The sequence below is a fragment of the Rhinatrema bivittatum genome, chromosome 4, assembly GCF_901001135.1.
Source record: "Rhinatrema bivittatum chromosome 4, aRhiBiv1.1, whole genome shotgun sequence".
NCBI classification, from domain to species: Eukaryota; Metazoa; Chordata; class Amphibia; order Gymnophiona; family Rhinatrematidae; genus Rhinatrema; species Rhinatrema bivittatum.
Genome location: NC_042618.1, coordinates 206,674,250 through 206,695,549, shown reverse-complemented (window position 1 = coordinate 206,695,549; position 21,300 = coordinate 206,674,250). Strand labels below are relative to the sequence as shown.

At 49.3% G+C, this 21,300-nt stretch overlaps 1 protein-coding gene across 3 annotated transcripts in view; it reads left to right on the top strand.

Moving 5' to 3' along the window:
• FANCD2 (FA complementation group D2) overlaps positions 1–21,300 on the top strand; it is a 536,781-nt gene that overhangs the window by 430,318 nt on the left and 85,163 nt on the right. For all 3 annotated transcript variants that reach the window (XM_029599610.1, XM_029599611.1, XM_029599609.1), the window contains 3 exons: positions 4,902–5,029; positions 7,066–7,165; positions 15,178–15,300. In XM_029599610.1, coding sequence (XP_029455470.1) covers positions 4,902–5,029; positions 7,066–7,165; positions 15,178–15,300 — 351 coding nt within the window. The remainder of the gene's footprint in view (positions 1–4,901; positions 5,030–7,065; positions 7,166–15,177; positions 15,301–21,300) is intronic.

Here is a 21,300-nt window from a genome sequence, read left to right as displayed (position 1 = left end):
GAATACCTGGGAGTCCAGTTCGACACCAGACAAGACAAGGTGATTCTGACTCCTACAAGGAGAGCAAAGCTGATGAAACAATTGCGAAACCTGTTAAACAGTCTTCGCCCCAAGGTGTGGGACTACCTCCAAGTCCTTGGTCTCATGTCATCCACACTGGAAGTGGTCCCATGGGCAAGAGCAAACATGCGACCCCTACAGCATTCCCTACTGTCACGATGGAATCAGATGTCCCAGAATTACTCAGTTTGCCTCCAGCTCCCGGAGGAAGTTCGAACCCAGCTACAATGGTGGCTACAAGAAGACCATCTGAGCAAGGGAGTAAGGCTATCCCCGCCGACCTGGATCCTGCTCACCACGGATCCGAGTCTACGAGGCTGGGGAGCCCACTGCCAGGAACTGACCGCCCAGGGGCAATGGGACAAGGAAAAGTCGGGATGGAACATCAACCGACTGGAAGCACGAGCAGTCAGGATAGCCTGCCTACGGTTCAGTCACAGACTCCGGGGCGAATCGGTCAGAGTCATGTCGGACAACACCACAACAGTGGCCTACATCAACTGCCAGGGAGGAACCAGAAGCCCACAGGTGTCCCTGGAAATAGATCCCCTAATGGCGTGGGCGTAATCAAACCTACAGGAGATCTCAGCCACCCACATCATGGGAAAAGACAACGTCACTGCGGATTACCTCAGCAGAGAAAGTCTAGGCTCATGGGAATGGAGGCTGTTGAACACAGGCTTCCAGCTGATAGTAAACCGCTGGGGAACACCAGCCATGGTCCTCCTGGCAAGCCGGTCAAACGCCCAAGTTCCTAACTTCTTCAGTCGCAGACGGGAACCACAATCCCAAGGGATCAATGTTCTCGTCCAGACTGGCCACAGGAAATCCTACTATACGCCTTCCCACCGTTGCCGCTACTGGGCGGAATCATCCGCAAGATAGAACACCAAGGGGCCCAGTACTTCTAGTGGCCCCGGACTGGCCAAGAAGGCCGTGGTACGCAGACATGCGAAGACTACTGACAGGGAGCCCTTTCCCTCTACCTCCTCACAGGGATCTGCTCCAACAAGGCCCGATCCTCCACGAAGACCCAACTCTATTCTCTCTTACAGTCTGGCCATTGAGAGGACACGTCTGAAGAAGAGCGGATACTCGGGGACGGTGATTGACACTCTGCTCCGAGCACGCAAGTTTTCCACATTTCTAACCTACATACGAATATGAAGAAGCCTGGTGTGAAGACCACGACATCCTCCCGCGGACAGTCTAAATTCCCACAATTCTGGAATTCCTGCAGAACGGCTTACAGAAGGGGTTGTCTCTCAACTCCATCAAGGTGCACGTGGCTGCGTTGGCCTGCTACAGAGCCAAGGTGGGGGGCGGCAACCTAGCCTCTCATCCGGACGTCTCCCGTTTCCTGAAAGGAGTCAAACAGATCCAACCATCCCTGAAGTGGCTGGTACCTTTATGGGATCTCAATCTAGTCCTAGACTTCCTAGCAGGAGCCTCCTTCAGACCCACCTGTGGTCTGTCCCTCCGACAACTAACACTGAAGACTGCATTTTTAGTGGCAGTCTGCTCAGCCCATCGCATCTCTGAGCTTCAAGCACTGTCCTGTCGAGAACCCTTCCTCAGGTTCACACCGGGATCCATACAGCTACGCACGGTCCCCTCCTTCCTCCCAAAAGTGGTTTCTCACTTCCATCTAAACCAAACCATCTCGTTGCCATCGCCAGATGAGCAAAAGGACTCGGAAGAATCTCGCCGCCTTCGCCATCTTAACATCAGCAGACTCCTACTCAGATATGTTGAAAGGTCGGAATCTGTACGAAAGATGGACCACCTCTTTGTCCTTCACAGCGGGAAGAAACAAGGGGAAGTGGCCTCACGGGCAGCCATAGCCTGCTGGATCAAAGAAGTTATCAAGGTGGCCTACGTAGAGGCAGGCAAGCCTCCACCTCTACAAGTCAAGGCCCATTCCACTAGAGCCCAGGCAGTGTCCTGGGCGGAAACCAAGATGCTGTCACCCGCTGAGATCTGTCGGGCAGCGACATGGTCCTCCATTCATACCTTCTCTAGGTTCTATCGCCTGGATGTTCAGGCTCGGGAGGACACAGCATTCACAAAGGCAGTACTAAGTGGGCCACGGGCAGCCTCCCACCCAGTTCTGGAGTAGCTTTTGTACATCCCATTAGTCCTGAGTACATCTGCTACATGCTAGGAAATGGAGAAATTATTTACCTGATAATTTCGTTTTCCTTAGTGTAGACAGTTGGGCTCAGCATCCCGCCCATGACTGCAGATAATCACGGAAACCTCGGGGGACAATCCCCGAGAGTAAGACAAACACGGGTAAGCCAAGCTTCCCTCTAATTAGGACACCCAAAGCTACCGGGTGTTGGTGTTTCTCGGTTGAGTGCACTGGCGGACTCCAGCTATAACCACATCAACCAGTTCAAGTTAACCAAGTTATGTAAGTTAACCAAGTTAATCAAGTTATTCAGTCACACATATATCCACAATTGCTTTTCGAAGAGAATACTAAAGAGCATGGTGTCCTGCAGGGGTATATGTACTAGGGCTGACGTTAGATTGAAATCTGATCCGTCTCCAACTGCTATCAGGAGCACACTATACCCATTGATCCTGAGTTCAACTGTCTACACTAAGGAAAACGAAATTATCAGGTAAGTAATTTCTCCATTAAGTTCTGCACAGATTACTAGGCTTTTAATCAATGATTTCTTCTAAACATAAAGCTCTAATTCTCACAGTATAAATTAAACACAGCAATATCATCTTTAAATCTAGCAGTCAAAGTACTGCTCCTTTTGGCTCCACATTAAGCTTAATTGGGAATTAAACACGGGGGTTTAAAATGCTTAGCTTCCCTAGTAACACTGTGGCAGTTGCACAGCCCAGCTTAATTAAACACACTAGATTTAATTCCTTAGTTTCTAAAGGAACATTGCTACATTTACACAGCCAAGCTTAACTCTACTGAACAAACACACGGAATTTAATGCTTTAGTTTTTCACAGTAACACTGCTGCATTTACATGATAGCAGAGAGTTAGCAGGACTGCAAGTAAGACGAGCAGAATCTGTAAAGCACATGGAACATCTTTATTAGCGTGCACAAAAAGATGGAGACAGAACAACTTCCTGCTTCTTGTGCTGAGGAAGTAGCCTCCCTTTTTTATTTTTTAAACTTTAAGCAGCATAGCACTGACAAAGTTTCTATACAACACTAGTACACAGATGAGAACAGTTGTACTAACAGACTGGATTCAAAATACAGATCTAACATTACACAGCCAAGCTTAGACTTAATTTAACAAACACACTGGGGTCAGTGTTCAAAATTGGGCAATTAAGTAACTTAGCTGGTTAGAACTTATCCGACTAAGTTATGATATATATTCAGCATATAACTGAATGCTTAGCTGGATAAGTCTAACTAACCAGCTAAGGTTAGACCTGCTCTAAAGCATATCTAGCTTAGCTGTACAACTTATGCTGCTAAGTCTGAATATCGGCAGTAAGGTACATAAATTGTATGGCTCTTTGTGGCCCAATCCGCCCACAGCTTATACGGCTAGGACAGTCCTCCAAGCCACTCTTTTTGCCAAGATAGACTACTGTAACGCCCTCCTATTGGGTCTCCCCGCCTCCACCACCAAACCACTTCAGATACTCCAGAACGCGGCTGCCAGAATCTTGACAAACACCAACCGTGGAGATCACATCACACTCATCCTCAGGAACCTGCACTGGTTCCCAATAAGTTTTAGAATCCTACACAAGTCCCTCAGCATCATCCACAAAACCATTCACAATCAGCTCCCTTTCGACCTTCAGATCCCGTTTAGACTCCACACCTCTACAAGACCTATCAGAGAAGCTTACAAAGGAACCCTGCACGCCCCCACAACCAAATCCACTCTTCATACAGCCACTAGAGAACAGGCCTTCTCAACAGCGGGACCAGCCATCTGGAACGCCATTCCTCCAGATCTCAGACAGGAACCCTGCCTGTTGACATTTAGGAAAAAACTCAAGTCCTGGCTGTTTCAACAAGCCTTCCCTTAACCCAGCCCACACCCCCCCCCCCACTCCTTAATCCCAGCAAGCCTCCCCCTTCCCCCTGCCAATCCCCCTTATTGACACTGCATCTTTCGTATCCAGTTTACGGTTCGTATATAAGTGCCACTATACAGAGCACTCTATATCCGACTCAAGGCACTTCCAGTATACCGTTAAGTTTACTTCGTTAAACCTCTGCCTCTAGCTACTTCAGCCCCCAAGTTCCCACGACCTTGTTTTATTGTAACTTTACTTCTTCTTCAATGTTAATGTTATAACCCCCTTGTTCCTTGTAAACCGATATATGATCTGTATCATGAATGTCGGTATAGAAAAGTTTAAATAAATAAATAAATAAATAGGTGGCGATCGCTGAACATGGTCGCATATTCAGCGGCCACTACTTAGCCGCATAAGTCCTGCTTATCTGGCTAATTAGCACTGTACGCGCTTTGAATATTGACCTCACTGTGTTTAATTCTTTAGTTTCCAGATGAGCACTACTGCATTTGCATAGCCAAGCTTAATCCTAATTAACAAACACAAATCCTATTGCTGCTCCTTGTGACCTTGGGCAAGTCACTTCATCTCCCCATTGCCTAAAGTACAAAATTAGATTGTAAAACACTTGGGATTACATTCAGGTACTGTAGGGAAATACCTACAGTACCTGAATGTAATCTTCTTTGATGAGTCACAAAAAGTGGAATATAAATAAATGAAAGGTTAACATAGATAACTCTCTGATGAAGTCTTTTATTTAGGGAGCTGAGAATTCTCTTTTTCTAAATCTTATCTTTTCTGTCTTGCAGCCAGAGTTTCAACTACCTACTGAATTTCCGCAATAGTGTCCCAAGGTGCATTTCAGCTCTTGGCCTCACCCAGCTACTAATAGCCATAGCAGAGAAGTCTTCTGTCCATGAGTACAGAGAAAAGATAGGTACCGTGCATGGTGGTTTGGTGTTTTGTTTTTTTGTTTTTTTTTAATTTCCTATAAAACAGGTTGGTGAAAGTTGCTTCATTTGATAGCACAGCAAAGGAAAATTGATTCTTACCTGCTCATTTTTGCTCCTATAGTACCATAGATCAGTCCAGACTCCTGGGATTTGCATCCCTGCCAGCAGATGGAGACAAAGTTTTACTGACACTGCTACATAATCCTGAGTGCCACCTGCAGTCCCTCAATATTGACCTGAATCCAAGCCAAAATACTATATTTCTAATTAATCACTTAATTGTCAACTGATTCTTAACTTCCTCCAAGAACCAGACGATGGTGACTTCTTTAGAAGTCTAAAGCTAAACCACCAACTGACAACTCTGTATTCCACGTCAAGAACAGAATGAGCGGGTGGCTTTCCTTACCCACATATTGGGTCAGTGCTAGACTGATCTGTAGTACTACAGGAATGAAAATTAGCAAGTAAGAACCAATTTTCCTTTCCCTGTATGTACCCAGATCAGTCCAGATTTCTGGGATGTACCTAAGCTCCCTAACGAGAGTGGGACATGGAGAGTCCCGTTCCCAAAACACTCTCACCAAAGGTCTTGTAAGCTGGATCCCTATCATCCAAATGATAGTGCTTGGTAAAAGTATGCAGCGACTTCTAAGTCACTACCCAATACATGCTGGATAGGCAAAGGCCGCTTCCTTTTTGCCTGCCCAGGTCTATGTCCAGGAAGAAGATTCTCTGAAAGCCAGGCCCGGGACCCAGATCACGCCTCCCCAGAGAGCTGGTTAACTAATTAGGCCTCATGCATCAACAGAATAAAATCTGTAGAAAAAGGCCGTGTGGACCTAGGAATTGGACCCACTGGCTGAGTGGGCTCCGGAATAGGGTCACCCAGAAACTCCTCCTCTTCAGAGCTGCCCCCATGTTCTGGAGATAGCCTCAGAGTGGAATCCCCCCACCCCCACTGGTGCTGCCAGAGCTGCCCGAGATTGCAAAATGGTTGCCATTCCTGCACCAATGGGGGGAGAAGCCCTGGCCTGCTGCAAACCCCGACGCAACTGAAGAGCAGGAACGAGCACATGTTTTCCCTTTGACGTGGTGGAAGATCTCCCCAAAGTCCCTTCAGTGCCCAACATACAGCCCGTGCACAACCCAGCCTGGTTGAGCCGCAACTGCGATGACCCACAAGCACAGCAGACCAAGCCACATGCCATACTGCACATGACTGCAACCACGGGGAATCTTCTTAACTACAGCTGCCCACCGCACTCACTCTGCTGCTGAAAAGAATCACCTAAATACACCAGCTGCCACTAGCAGGAAACCTCAAATCTCCTTTTTTTTTTTTTTTCAAACAACTTTACCACCAACACACCAACAACCAAATTAAACATACTTCCCTGGATTAGACTGGAACACAGAGCTGCAAATGGGAACAAGCTACTTCCAAGCTGCTTCACAGTGCCTCAGCACCCTCTTGAAGGGAACTGGACCACCCGATTTGCACACCATGGAGCTAAGGACAGAGTGTACTAAAGGGTCACCAATCCCCAGCTCGTCCGCCTCAGACCAGGGAATATGGTCCCACCAGGCCCTAGTAAGCCTCTGAGAGAAAAGCTATATCTTCTTCTTTTTCCCCCATCTCCAGAACTGCATGTCTTGTACCATCTACTATCTGCTGGAGATGGAAAAATACTGAGAGTCTGCAGGTGGCACTCAGGATGATATAGCAGTGTCAGTAAAACTTTCTCTGTCTCTATATACTGGCAGGGATGGAAAACCCAGGAGTCTGATCTAATCTGGGTGCGTTCAGGGAATGCAGATTCCCCTGATGGCATAGCACAGGAGCAGAGAGCATGCTTCCCTCACATACTGATTCACAACAGAATAAGATAACTTGGCCAGTACTCTTGCAAGCTTCCCACATGCACTACTTCACCACAAAACTAGTAAAAGCACAGGCAACAGCAGTGAAAGCTTTTCCTTGTCAACAGCTCTTAATGTCATCTCTTCTCTACGGTAGCTTCGTTAGCAAAAGGGTTCCTGTGCCAAACCTGGATTCAGCCCAGCGGGGAACGGGAAAAGGGCAATCGCTACAATGATGCACTGCAGAATCTCCTTTGGTAAGAAGTTCTTCCTGCTCAAAGGAAAATACGCTCACATTAACTGTTTGTCTCCTTCTGTTGAGATGATAAAATCCCGTGCATTTCTATGCAGAGAACATACTAAAACCTGCCGTAAAAATACTGGCTATCGGTTACTACTTATCCACAAAAGTAGGGGTATACCCAATGTCTATCCTATCCAACAACCCACACCAGAACAATCTTTTTTTATTTCATTGTAAATTTTTTCTTTTATACTAAAAAAAAAACCTTTTTTTATATTGTATTAAACTGTGTGGCTCACACTTACATATTTGCAAAAAATATTCAGAGAATATTAAAAATTATTCAAAAAATATTTGAAAGGTGTATAGTGATGCTTCATAAAACTTCAGGGGCACCATACAGTGTACCTTACTTGATTTGTTGTTTAATCATAAGCACCACCGTCCACCCTATAGTCCTTTAATTAATTCTCAAAAACGTATTTTTATATATTTTCAAATTTTTAGAAAAATATGTTTAAAAAGTAAGTATGACGCACCAGTCTCAAACAGAGGACTGCAGGTCGCCCGTTATTCAAAACCGGAGCAGGAACCCAAATGGCACTTATCTTTCAATTTGAATCCTCAGGTTACAGTGTGATCTTTTAGCGGCACTTGCCCCAACAAGGCCAGGTTTCGAATTCTCTTCTTCAGGGGAAGCCACTCGAATGCTGCACACCCCAGCTCTATCTTATCCGTTTTTTTGAATCCATAAAAAGCTCGCACAAGTGCTGCTCAATGAATGCTCCTCTCAGGAAAAATGGCGAACCCCTGTTCGAGTGGCTTCCCCTGAAGAAGAGAATTTGAAACCTGGCCTTGTTGGGGCAATTGCCGCTAAAAGATCACACTGTAACCTGAGGATTCAAATTGAAAGATAAGTGCCATTTGGGTTCCTGCTCCGGTTTTGAATAACGGGCGACCTGCAGTCCTCTGTTTGAGACTGGTGCTTCATACTTATTTTTTAAACATATTTTTCTAAAAATTTAAAAATATATAAAAATACGTTTTTGAGAATTAATTAAAGGACTATAGGGTGGACGGTGGTGCTTATGATTAAACAACAATGAGACATTAATTTGTAAATGGTATTTTATTACTTGCAAGATAATTGTATCATGTGGTTGATAATGCTTATGAAAAGAAATGGCAACTCAGGTTTCTCTGTTAGTAATTTGTATTGAACTGAGACTAATAACAGTGCTGTTTATAGAGGTCCCTGTTTACCAAAGCCAGAAAAGCTTTACATGCTACAGACTTACCAGAACAGCTGTTAAAGTAGTAATTTACTATAATCCCAAGGGCGGTAACTTGTTCAATAATTTATATTTTAACAAGTAGACCAATCATAGTGAATGCATTCACACTTGGCATCTCCAGAAAAGGCTATGTTTCAGAGAATAAGATGTATGGCAAGCTGTATTGCACCTAACAAATGACTTACATTCCACAGTTTGGTCTGCTGGCCAGGTGGGAATTGTGGATCAGCAGGGAGTCCTTCCAATCACTCAGCACTGTTGTGCAACAGAATGTTATTCTCCCAATTTCTTTAGGATTATCCCCTTCTTATATACCTTTTCAGAAGAGCTACTGCGATGTTCACCTTGAATTGTGTATTTGACCAAGATTCTAGTAGTTTCGAGAAGTTTTTGGGGGTTTTTTCCGGGGGGGGGGGGGGGGGCAGGAGGAGGAAGGAAGGTTTTGGTCCTGTGCTATTGATCCATTATTTTTTATCTTATAACAGATGTTCTTGATATAATCTGCCTGAGACCTTGATATACAAGTCTGGACCTCAGTATAACTCTTCGAGGATCGAGTTATTCTTAGCAGTTCCCTTTTTCTACAGTCATTGTTTATTCCATTTTCCAAAATATAGTCCCTTAGTGTCAGGTCCAATGCACACCTCCATGCCACCCTGTGGTCTGATTTTTTTTTTATGGAGGGGATAGGTTTAAAAATGGAGGCTGAAAAAGGGTAAAAATCCAAACAATCTACTATGGGGACAATATTCAAGGCTTTTTACTTGACTCAACACATTCTGAACATTACCCCTCCTTCCCCAGTGCAAGTACTTTTTGCATGCATAAAAAAGAGGGCAAGGGATAGGTTGGAAGAATAAAAGTATACATAAAAATGTCATTTTCAAATCTCTGAATGTACTTTCTGTTGCATACATACATTGCACCTGCAAGGGAGCAGATACAAAGTAAGTGGGTATTCCCTGTACGTACCTGGATCAGTCCAGACAGTGGGTTATGTCCCCAATCCAGCAGATGGAGTCAGCACAAGCTTTGAGGGGGCGTATCCATATATACTACTACCCCCTCTGCAGGAGTTCAGTATCTTCTGACTCCAGCAGATGCGAGTAGGGGAATCAGGCTTCCCCTCCTTTTCCTTTTTCTTCACTTTCTAGCTTGATTATGGCTTGTTGTCTTTTTCTGTGGATCAAGTTTGTATTAAGTTTAAAAAAAAAAAAAGGCAGAGTTCTTTCAACTTCTGGGGAGTGGCTTATCTTCCTTGTCTCTTCTCTGCGGCCTTGCTGTTTATTTCTCGTTGCAGCCAGGGGTAAGTTTGTTTTTTTCCTTTGTAGTTTTTTCCTTCAGAGCTCAGCCCCCGGTGCCCGCGAAAGCCGGTGGAGCCGGCCTCTTCGCTCTTTACTCCCTCACCCGCGGCCATTTTACAGCTCCTCATGGGCTGCTGAGCCATTTAGGGAAAGATGTCTGGGGCGGGTCGTGTGGCCGGGAAGGCCCCCCCGCGGCACCCTCCTCTATTTTCGGACAGCGGGCAGTGCGGGCCGACCAGGCCCCCCCGCAGCGGCGCTTTTGTGCGCGTGGCCCCCCCCCGTGGCTTTTTCTTTTCTCCTACAGCGATCCCGATGCCGCGGCCGTCCCGCTGTGCGGCCTGCGGAGACCCGGGGTCCCGGATTTCCCGGGAGGGCATCTGTGCACGATGCCTCCCCGGGGGGGAAGGTACCTCACAGTCCCTGACTGATTTCTCTTTTTTGCCCGGGCGGCGCGGGCCAGCCACTCCGCCATTTTTGGCGGGAACGGCGGCCATTTTACATTCTGAACGCCCTGAGGCGCAGGCCACGAAGGGGAACGGATCCCTGGAGGCCACGAGGGAGAACGGATCCCTGGAGGACTCTACCAGCGGGGGTGTTCCCCCGATTTTGGTGCAGGAACCAAGCACCCAGAGCCAGGGAGCAGGAACCACGCCGCCCCCGAAGCGCACCCGAGCAGGCCGGGGTTCTCTCCGGAGTTTATCCTGCTCATGCATACCGCTTATCTGCAGGGGCTGGAAGCACCTGTGGGACCCCTCCCTCCTAAGATCCCTCGGATGTCGCCCTCGACGCCGGCCCCCCCCCGACCCTCCGGGAGTGGGGGCCTCCCGCCTTCCTACCCGGGTCCGATCCACGCCCGCGGCAGTGGGGGCGGTGCCAGACCCAGCGGGACATGGACTAGACCTCTCGGACGGGGGACAAGGGGACGGCACGCAGGAGGGGGATGATCCGCGTACCCTACGCCTCTTCCAGAGGGAAGAGCTGGACGACCTCATCCCGCAGATCATCCAAGAATTAGATTTGGACCCGCCACCAGACCCGCCTGCCCCAGTAGCTCCCGCTGTCGTCACTTCTTCAAGGAAGGGAGATCCTGTCCTGGCGGCACTCCGGCTGAGGGCTCGGGCTTTTCCCATTCATGACTCGTTTTTACAACTTCTCACCAGGGAATGGGACACCCCGGAGGCCTCCCTGAAGAGCAGCCGGGCTATGGAAAAGCCGTACCCGCTCCCCGAAGATTTTCTGGACCTCATCAAGGTCCCAAAGGTGGACTCCGCAGTGTCGGCGGTCACGAAGAGGACGACTATCCCAGTGACGGGAGGTGCGGCGTTGCGGACACACAGGATCGTAAGTTGGAAGTTTTCCTTAAGCGGGTTTTCGAGGTCTCCGCTCTGGGTATGCGGGCGGTGATGTGCAGTTCGCTTGCCCAGCGGGCTAGTCTCCTTTGGGTGCAACAACTCCTCACGTCTCAGAACCTGCCGTCCGATGAGGCTGCCCAGGCAGATCGGCTAGAAGCCGCAGTGACGTATGGGGCGGACGCCTCGTACGACCTTTTTCGGGTCCTCGCAAGATCCATGGTTTCGGTAGTGGCAGCACGACGACTACTGTGGCTACGCAATTCGGCGGCTGATACGTCCTCTAAGTCGAGTCTGGGCTCTCTTCCCTTCAGGGGCAAGTTCCTCTTCGGGGAGGATTTGGACCAGATCATCAAGTCCCTGGGGGAGAACGCTGTTCATCGGCTGCCGGAGGATAGGTTTCGACCATCCAGAGCATTTTCTTCTTCTCAGACCAGAGCCAGAGCGCAACGGCGCTACAGGGGATACAGACAGGCGGGCTCCCGGTCATCCGCCCCCAGGTCTCAGCCCTGGTCGCGCTCCTTTCGCGGGCGTCTGCCCGCACGCACTACTCCCGGAACCGGGAACCCTTATACCAAGTCTTCACAATGATGCCAGTCTCGCCCACTCCCCTGTCCCCAAGATTGGGGACCGACTAACGTATTTCTACGCGGAGTGGGCTCGGATCACCTCGGACCAGTGGGTCCTGGATACCATAAAACACGGCTACGCATTGGAATTTGTCCGCCCCCCGCAGGGAAGGTTCATCTTTTCCCCCTGTGGCTTGGACCTCAAGAGAGGAGCAGTGCAGCTGACTCTGGACAGACTCCGGGAGATAGGCGCTATTGCGCTCGTGCCCTTCGGAGAGGTGGGCTCGGGCCACTATTCCATCTATTTCGTCGTACCAAAGAAGGATGGTTCCTTCCGGCCTATCCTAGACCTCAAGGAAGTCAACAAATCCCTTCGAGTCGTTCGGTTCCGCATGGAAACGCTCCGGTCAGTGATTGCGGTGGTGCATCGGGGGGAGTTCCTCGCCTCCCTGGACTTAACAGAGGCCTACCTGCACATTCCCATTCGCCCGGACCACCACCGTTTCCTTCGTTTCAAAATTCTGGACCAGCATTTTCAGTTCACGGCTCTCCCGTTCGGATTGGCGACGGCGCCGCGCACCTTCACCAAGATCATGGTAGTCGTGGCGGCAGCTCTCCGGAAGGAGGGCATCCTGGTTCATCCTTATCTGGACGATTGGCTCCTCCGGGCGAAGTCATTCGATCATGGACGCTCAGCGGTGACTCGAGTAGTACGGTTTCTACATTCCCTGGGATGGGTAGTGAACTTCTCCAAGAGCTCCCTCATGCCCTTGCAACGCTTGGGTTTTTTTGGGGGGCGACCTTCGACACCCTACTGGGCAAAGTTTTTCTGCGCCAGAACAAAGCTCAATCCTTGCGGGATCACACACGACGGTTCTCTGCGTTACCAGAGCCCACCTCCTGGGACTACCTGCAACTCCTGGGAGTGATGGGGTCCACCATCGACCTTGTACCTTGGGCTTTCGCGCACCTCAGGACCTTACAGTGGGCACTCCTCTCCCGTTGGAAACCAGTATCGCAGGACTACCAGATGATTCTCCCACTCCCGCAGAATGCCAGGGACAGTCTGGGCTGGTGGTTGGATCCGCCGAACCTGGCCCGTGGCGTGTCCCTCGATCTGCCAAATTGGGTGGTGGTGACCACCGATGCCAGTCTAGCAGGCTGGGGTGCAGTCTGCGATCGAAGCGCCACGCAGGGGACGTGGTCCACGGTGGAGGCGAAGTGGTCAATCAACCGTCTGGAAACCAGAGCGGTCCGGCTAGCTCTGCGACATTTCCTCCTGCTTCTTCGGAACCGGGAAGTCAGAATCCTATCGGACAACGCTACCACCGTGGCCTACATCAACCGACAAGGAGGCACGCGCAGCCCGCGCTCGAGGCGGCGCTGCTGATGCAATGGGCGGAGCGTCATCTCGTCCAGCTAGCGGCCTCGCACATCGCCGGTGTGGACAACGTCCAGGCGGACTTCCTCAGTCGTCAACTGCTGGACCCCGGAGAGTGGTCTCTCTCCGACAAAGCGATGCAACTTCTCGTCCATCGGTGGGGGGCCCCCCACTTGGATCTGATGGCGTCCGCTCTCAACGCCAAGGCTCCACGCTTCTTCAGTCGCCGGAGAGAGCGCAGCGCGGAGGGAGTGGATGCCCTGGTCCTCCCGTGACCGCCACATCTTCTGCTCTACGCTTTTCCACCATGACCCCTGGTGGGCAGGATGCTCCGCAGAATAGAAAGCCATCAGGGGACCGTGGTTTTCATCGCCCCAGAATGGCCCAGGCGACCCAGGTTTGCGGACCTGCTACAGCTGGTGATCGACGGGCCAATCAGGCTGGGGCACCTCCCCCAGCTCCTACATCAGGGCCCGGTATTTTTCGAGCAGGCAGAACTCTTCTGTCTTGCGGCCTGGCTTTTGAGAGGCGCCGCCTCCGGCGTCGGGGCTACCCGGAGGCGGTAGTATCCACGCTATTGCGGGCACGAAAGACATCGACATCGGCGGCCTATGTTCGAGTCTGGAAGGTGTTCGAGCTGTGGTGTACCAGCCAGGCCACGAGACCCGCTAAGGCTTCTGTACCTCAGATCCTTCAGTTTCTACAGGCGGGGGTGGAAAAAGGGCTCGCCTATAATTCACTACGGGTTCAGGTGGCCGCCCTTGGTTCGCTGTTGAGCGATGGGGGCTCTCTTCTACAGTATCCTGACATTGCTCGTTTTCTCAAGGGTGGCAAGCATATGCGTCCTCCGTTACGGAACCCTTGTCCCTCCTGGAATCTTAACCTTGTGCTTCGCTCCCTGTCGGGACCACCGTTTGAGCCGCTGCGCAGCGCAACGATAAAGGATCTCACTCTCAAGACTGTATTTCTTGTGGCCATCTGTTCCGCTCGACGCATCTCGGAGCTGCAGGCTCTGTCGTGTAGAGAGCCCTATCTCCGTTTCTCCGACTCTGGAGTTTCGCTTCGCACCGTTCCCTCCTTCCTTCCGAAGGTGGTTTCTGCATTCCATGTGAACCAGACGGTGGAGTTGCCATCCTTCTCTTCCTCAGAGCCGAAGTCTCTCCGTCTCTTGAATGTCAAGCGCACTCTGCGCCTCTATCTGGAGGCTACAAATGAGTTCCGGACCTCTGACCATCTCTTCGTACTCTGGGCCGGTCCTAAGAAGGGGTCTCAGGCCTCGAAGACTACCATTGCCAGATGGCTGAAGGCCGGCATTGCTGCTTCCTACATTGGGGCGGGTCGGACTCCCCCACCCGGAATCGTAGCGCATTCTACACGTTCTCAGGCGGCACCTCGCCTCTTCAGTCTCTGGACACTTTGGCGAGCAGGTTCTCCGAGCAGGCCTCGCAGGACCCCACCCGATTTAGGGAAGCTTGGGTACATCCCACTGTCTGGACTGATCCAGGTACATACAGGGAAAAGAAAATTATTACTTACCTGCTAATTTTCGTTCCTGTAGTACCATGGATCAGTCCAGACGCCCACCGCGTTTGGGTTCTTGATCCTGCTCAGCTCTGCGCTACTTCTTGCTCGCAGTGTTCTGTGTCTTCACAGTCGTTTCTTTTCGCTGTTTTTCACAGCTCCCTACAAGTTGGTAGGATGTTTGCAGTTACTTGTTGCGGTTACAATTGTTTTCATTATCTGTTTCCACAAACTTGATCCTTCGGGGGTTTCTACTCTGGCTTTGATATACTCGATACTGAACTCCTGCAGAGGGGGTAGTAGTATATATGGATACGCCCCCTCAAAGCTTGTGCTGACTCCATCTGCTGGATTGGGGACATAACCCACTGTCTGGACTGATCCATGGTACTACAGGAACGAAAATTAGCAGGTAAGTAATAATTTTCTTTTTTTCTACCCATACTGTACATAGTTTCAAAGGGAAACTCCATAAGGCAATATCAAAATTGCCCTGTTTATTATTTATTGGTATGCAAGCCCATCTGGGGTTTTTTTTCCTATTTAGAAAGTACTGTGTGTTCTGATTAGATTTGTAAGGTTGTTCTTTTTTGTATCTGGTTAAAGTATCTACCTAGAGCACACACATGATGTTTTGAAGGCAGTGGAAGAGATTTCGGGGATTGCAGTACCAGAGCTTATAAATGCTGCTAAAGATGGAAATTCTTCCACTTTCCAAACACTGAACAGGTAACAAGATAAACACTTTCTCTCTAACACTAGCAATGCTTAATTTACCCAGTGCTGAGCCACATGCACTCTCTACCTCTGGAGCTGCTTACCTGAGAATGGAAACCTTCTGCTAATGTGCATTCTGAGTTTGTGAGGCATCCATTTGCATGCGTGAGATATCACAGTCCCCATGCCATCATCCTCTGCATTCTCTCCCCAGTCTGGTATCCTCCATGACTGCTTTCTCTAAAGGCAAACAGGTTCACTGTGTGTCACAAATAGGTCATGTGACCATGCATAGTGCCAAGAGGAACAGATTTTCACAGCTTTCTGGTACAGACTATCTTTAGTACCAGAAAATAGAACTTTAGTACCAGAGAATATATAACTTCCCTGCACTGCAGCAACTTCATGATGGCTCTGTTTCCATTTTTCTGCCATCTCTGTTGATAAGTTCAATTGACTTCCTAGCACTTCTTTCAGTGTTTGCTAATTTTCCTCATGGTCTTCCACAGAAACTTTGTTTTACCTTCTTAGTTCTTTAGTATCATGTAACATCTCAACATTACCCATAACATCCACTCGGGGTATCCCTCCTGCCAAGTACAGCTCAGGCCCACCATTCATGCTTCTATACTGGCAACCTGCCAACTGAGCTGCTTGCTTCTGGGCAAGTTTCCCCGCCTGCAAGCTATCTCCTGATGGTTTCTAGGGACATTGAGACCCCTCACAACCTAGGGTCACACAGTTCCTAGAAATACATCCACAGACCAAATACACACAATAACATGATTGCTAGTCGGTCCAAGTCAGGCAAAGCTAACAAGCTTGATAATAAAAATTAGAAACAGTGAACAGATAAAACATTAAAGGCCTGGTTTTAAAAGGCATTTACATGCGTAAAACTGGATTTTACTTAAATAAAAGCTCACGTAAATAGCTTTTGAAAATTGCTACAATATTAGTTACATTTACATGTATAAATCCTTTTGAAATTTCACCTATAAATGAGCAATCAGTAACAGGTAAAAGAACAAGAATTAAACAGTATAACTAGCTGAACAATTTTCACAACTCTAGTGTCTGGGGAGGTCAGGAAAAAGTCTATCCACTCGAGCTGAACAGGGCCTTAGCACAGAGATCTGCTCCCTCTGCACTCTCAGCCAAGGCTGGACAGTTCCAGAACTTTCAGGGCTAGTTCCTGAACATACTCAGATCAGTCAAGATAAATGGGTTTTGCCTCCCTACCAGCAGATTGAGTCAGAGAAACAAAACTTTGAGGCACTGCTACATAAGAGGGCCACCTGCAGTCCCCTCAGCATTTCTCTGACTCTAGCAGATGGTAGAGGTGCAACCCTGCAGTCTGAGATTAAGAAAGAGAGAAATTGAAGTAGGAGAATTTCAGAGGAAGCTCCCTGAGGTGTTAGGCTCCTTGGTGGACCATCTCGTAGGTTGAGCCGGGCGTCCAGGGGTTGGGAACCCCTGCCTTGTGCTCGCCCACATCATGCCGGGGGCCCAGAAAGCCAGTGGACTGGTTCCCTCATGGCCTCCGAGGTCTCTGTCTGCAAGGCCCCGGAATCAGGGAAGTATCCCTGAGTGGTTTTTGCCTTTGTATCTGTGATTTTAAAGTTAAAAAAAAGAAAAATAAATAAAGGAGCAGAAAGGCAAACAGCTGGATGCTGAGGGGGTGGAAGGTATGGCCATGAGGCAGTGAGGGCTGCAGGCCTCGGCAGACAAAAGGTAATTACTATGCTGATCTGCATGTGGCTGGGTCACTGTGGTTGGTGCGGCCACGTTTCTTTCCCACGCATCTCTGGGGGCCATCTCTGGGGGCCATCTCTGGGGGCTGCTCTCCGGCCTCTGAGGCCGGAGAGCAGCAGTCTTTTCCTTGGCGGTGCCAGGCTGATTTTTCCGCGCCTTGGGACTTGGCGCAGCATGGTTTAAAAAAAAAAAAAGCGCACGCCAGAGTGGCAATTAAGGCTGGCAGTGTTTGTAGGGCAGCCATTGGTGAGGGAGCTCAAGGTACAGTGCCCGAATTGCGCAGAAAAATGTGCCGTGCGTGTGGGCTGGAGTGTACACGCTTGAATTCTCGCTCCCTCTGTCCTGGTTGCACTCTGGGAGAGGTAGGTTCCTTAGCAGGGGTGCACCGGGGGAAGCGGATTTCTCGTTCTTCAGGGGAGTCATCAGTGTCGGTGGCCAAGGAGTCCAGGGGAACCCATGAGGCGGCTGAGTCTGTAGAGGGCCATGGGTAGGAGTCCTTTTTAACTAGAGAACCCAGAGATTTCCCTCCTCTGTTTTCTGCTGTGGTTCAGGGGGACTCTGATGAGGGGGGGACTCTGATGACAGCTTGGAGCAGGAGACGAATGGCCCTGACAGATCTTCACCAAAATTTATCTTCTTGATGCATAAAGCCTTCCTGTCAAGGAAAGAGGCGAAGGGGAAGCAGGCGATAGTCGGGCCTCCCTTATCTGCGCTGAAGAAGCCTAAGAGGGCTGCAGTTGGGTCCGGGGACCTGCTACATCGTCTGGGACTGCATCTGGTGGAGTTGGAGGTGGACCCCAGGGATGGGGGGGACTCCATGGATGATCCACAGGATGTCCCTTTGGACCACCAGGGGGTGGTTCCAGACGCTGACGTGACTGTGTCACCGGGTGTGGACCCGGATGTAGCTAAGGATGACCCGGATCCAGATGAAAGATCGGAGGGGGATGATCCTTGAGCTGTCCGTTTATTTAAGAAGGTGAAACTATGCCCTCTTATTCCCCAGGTCTTGGAGGAATTTGGGGTTAAAGCGACTCAGGAGAAGTCTGATAGCGAGGGGGTTAGTCCATTCTTGGTTGGGAAGCTATATCCACTCATGGAGGAGACTTTGGAAATACTCCGGGTACTGAAGGTGGATGCTGCGGTGTTGGCGGTCACTTAAAAGATGACTATCCTAGTAGCGGGGGCTGCCGTTGAAGGATGTGCAGGACCGCAAGTTGGAGATTCACCTAAAGCGGATGTTTTAGGTTCCTGCACTGAGTCTTTGGGCTGCCATTTGTGCTAGCTTGATGCAGAGGGCCTGTCTGTATGGAGTGCAGAAAGCACAGGATCAGAGTTTGACAGGAGATGGTGCCCTGCAGTTAGCTCGTTTTAGAGGCAGGGATGGCTTATGTAGCTGTTGCGTTCTATGATTTGGTTCACACGTCAGCCAGGGGTATGGTCTCTGTGGTGGTGGCCGCAGGTTTTTGTGGCTGTGCAATTGGTCAGCGAAATGTGGTCAAAGGCTCAGCTGTGTAATCTCCTTTTCAAAGGGAAGCTTCTTTTGGGGAGGATTTGGAACAGCTGATGAAGATGTTGGGGGAATCTAAGGGGAACAGGCTGCCTGAGATTAAGCACACTAGTAAGAAGGTGTTCCCACCTCGAACCTGGTTCAGGGATTTGAGGAAACTTCAGTCTGGTAGGACCACCTCCAACTCATCTGCATAGCCGATGGGCAACTGCCAGCAGTCCTTTCGTGGAGGCCGTAGAGGCTCCAGGGATGTTGCTGGTCAAGAGGCCGGTGGTGAAAAGTCAACACAAGGAAGCCAGGGTGTCCCACTCCTGCATAGAAGCCAGAGGGGGCAGCTTGTCCAGCTTTTATGTGGCGTGGACCAGGATTACCTCGGACCGTTGGGTGCTAGAGGTCATAAGAGACGGCTACACTCTCAAATTTTTATGCCCGATAAGGGAGGCCTTTCTCGAGTCTCACGTGGTGTCTCACAGCAAGCGGGAGGCTGTATGGTGGACCCTGCAAAGGTTACTGGATCTACGTGCCATAGTGCCCGTGCCGCGGAAGGTACAAGGGCAGGGCAGGTACTCCATTTACTTCGTGGTTCCCAAGAAGGAGAGTACCTTCCGTCCCATTTTTGACCTGCAGAAGGTGCGTATGGGGACACTGCGCATGATTGTAGTGGCAGTCCGCAAAGGAGAGTTCCTGGCATCCCTGGAGTTGAAGGAGGCATATCTTCATATTTCGATTTGGATGGACCATCAGAAGTTTCATAGTGCTGGGTCAGCATTTTCCGTTTCGGCCCTTCCTTTCGGACTGGCGATGGCGCCATGAACCTTCACCAAGATGATGGTGGTGGTGGCTGCGGCCCTACGCAAGGAAGGAGTTCTGGTTCATCTATACCTGGACAATTGGCTCATTCAAACAAAGTCTGAAGAGGAGTTAGAGAGGTAGCTTCAGTGGGTAATGAACACCTTGCAGTCACTAAGAGGTTGCAGGCACAGAGGACACGCCTGCTTTGTCTTACATTGCCAATGGCTTGGGATTACTTTCAAGTGTTTGGCTCCATGGCATCCACATTAGATTTGATTCCATGGGTGTTTGCGCACATGAGACCTCTGCAGCGCGCTCTATGTCCAGGTGGGACCCGTTGTCGGGTCAATATCATCTGCCATTGCCCCTGCTATAAGAATCCAGGTCTAGACTCTATTGGTGGCTGTCTCAGCACAATCTGATGAAGGGAATGGACCTGAAACCCCCAGCCTTGGGTGGCGGTCTCCACGGATGCAGGTTCGCACATTTTCGGACACTGCGACAACCGTGGCGAACATCAACTGTCAAGGCGGGACGAATAGTCGGGCGATAGCACTGGAGGCCCCGTGTTTGTTCATGTGGGCAGAGCCCCATCTCGAGGGCATAGCAGCTTCACATGTCGCAGGGGCGGAAAACATACCAGCAAACTTCCTCAACAGGCAGCAACTGGACCTGGGGGAATGGGAGTTGTCCCAAAAGGCTTGGAACCGCATTTGTGCCTGGTGGGGGTGTTCCCCAGCTGGGCCTCATGGCGACACGATTCAACGCAAAGACAGAGAGGTTTCTCAGTTGCAGAAGAGAGGTCGGTTCGGTGGGCCTGGATCCTGCTGTATGTATTTCCTCTTTGGCCTCTGGTCGGTTGAATTCTGAGGTGTATAGAGGCACATCCCGATTCAGTGGTGTTGGTAGCACTCGAGTGGCTGTGGTGTCCGTGGTTTGCAGATCTGGTGCATCTGGCGGTGGTCGGATCCCTTTGGCTGGCTCATCTACCAAAGTTGCTGCATCAGGTGGCCCATATTTTCAGATTGAGAGGATCACTTTTGTCTCACGGCTTGGCTTTTGAAAAGTGGGGACTGCACTTGGAAGGTTATTTTCTCACGGAGCGCTGTTTAAGCTTCCTGTGTGCAACTCTGTGGAATATCTGCTCACTCCTGAAGTGAAGTTGACCGCAGCACTTCGGAAGTGAGCAGATATTCAACAAAGTTGCATACAGGAAGCTTAAACAGTGCTCCGTGAGAAAATAAAGACGTTCAGATTATTTGGTGAGCTGTTACCCCTGATGAAGGATTGACTCCGAAACCTGGCCACATCAGGAAAGAGTGCTACCAAGTAATTTCATTAGCATCTGTCCAGCTAAGTATTACTTCATAAATTTTGTGTGCATAACTATGGGATAATTTGGTATCGTCAAACAACGGGAAATGGTCCCACTAAGTAATTTCAACAGTGTCTTTTCGGTTGTTAAACAATTTTAAGAACTTATATAGATAACATCTTTATTCAAGACAATTTAGAGACGACATCATGGACAATTTCCATTCTTTTTATAATTTTTTCACTGTTTAAATTTAGCATGTTTAATTAACTTTTTGAATTTTGGTAATATTTCAGAAACAAGGGGGAAGGTGGTATGTTCATGATTAGAAATAGAATGCGGGTAACCTGGATGGTACCCTTTGATTCACTTTTATGAAATTACCACAACTTTCTATTAAAAAAAATGCTCTAAAAATGTTTTGAAAATAAGTTTGTTTTGTTTTTTTAACTTTGTGTGTATCACAGAAGGATTGAATAATCAGATGTAAATATACACACAAAATATATATATGTTTTGGCAAATTATAATTTCAGCATTGTGGGTTCTTTAAAAAACCAAGAGGAGACCACGTGACCTGATGAGTGGGTAGACAGCACGCTCACCGCGCTCCCGGCTCCCCCGTCCAAAATAGCCTTTA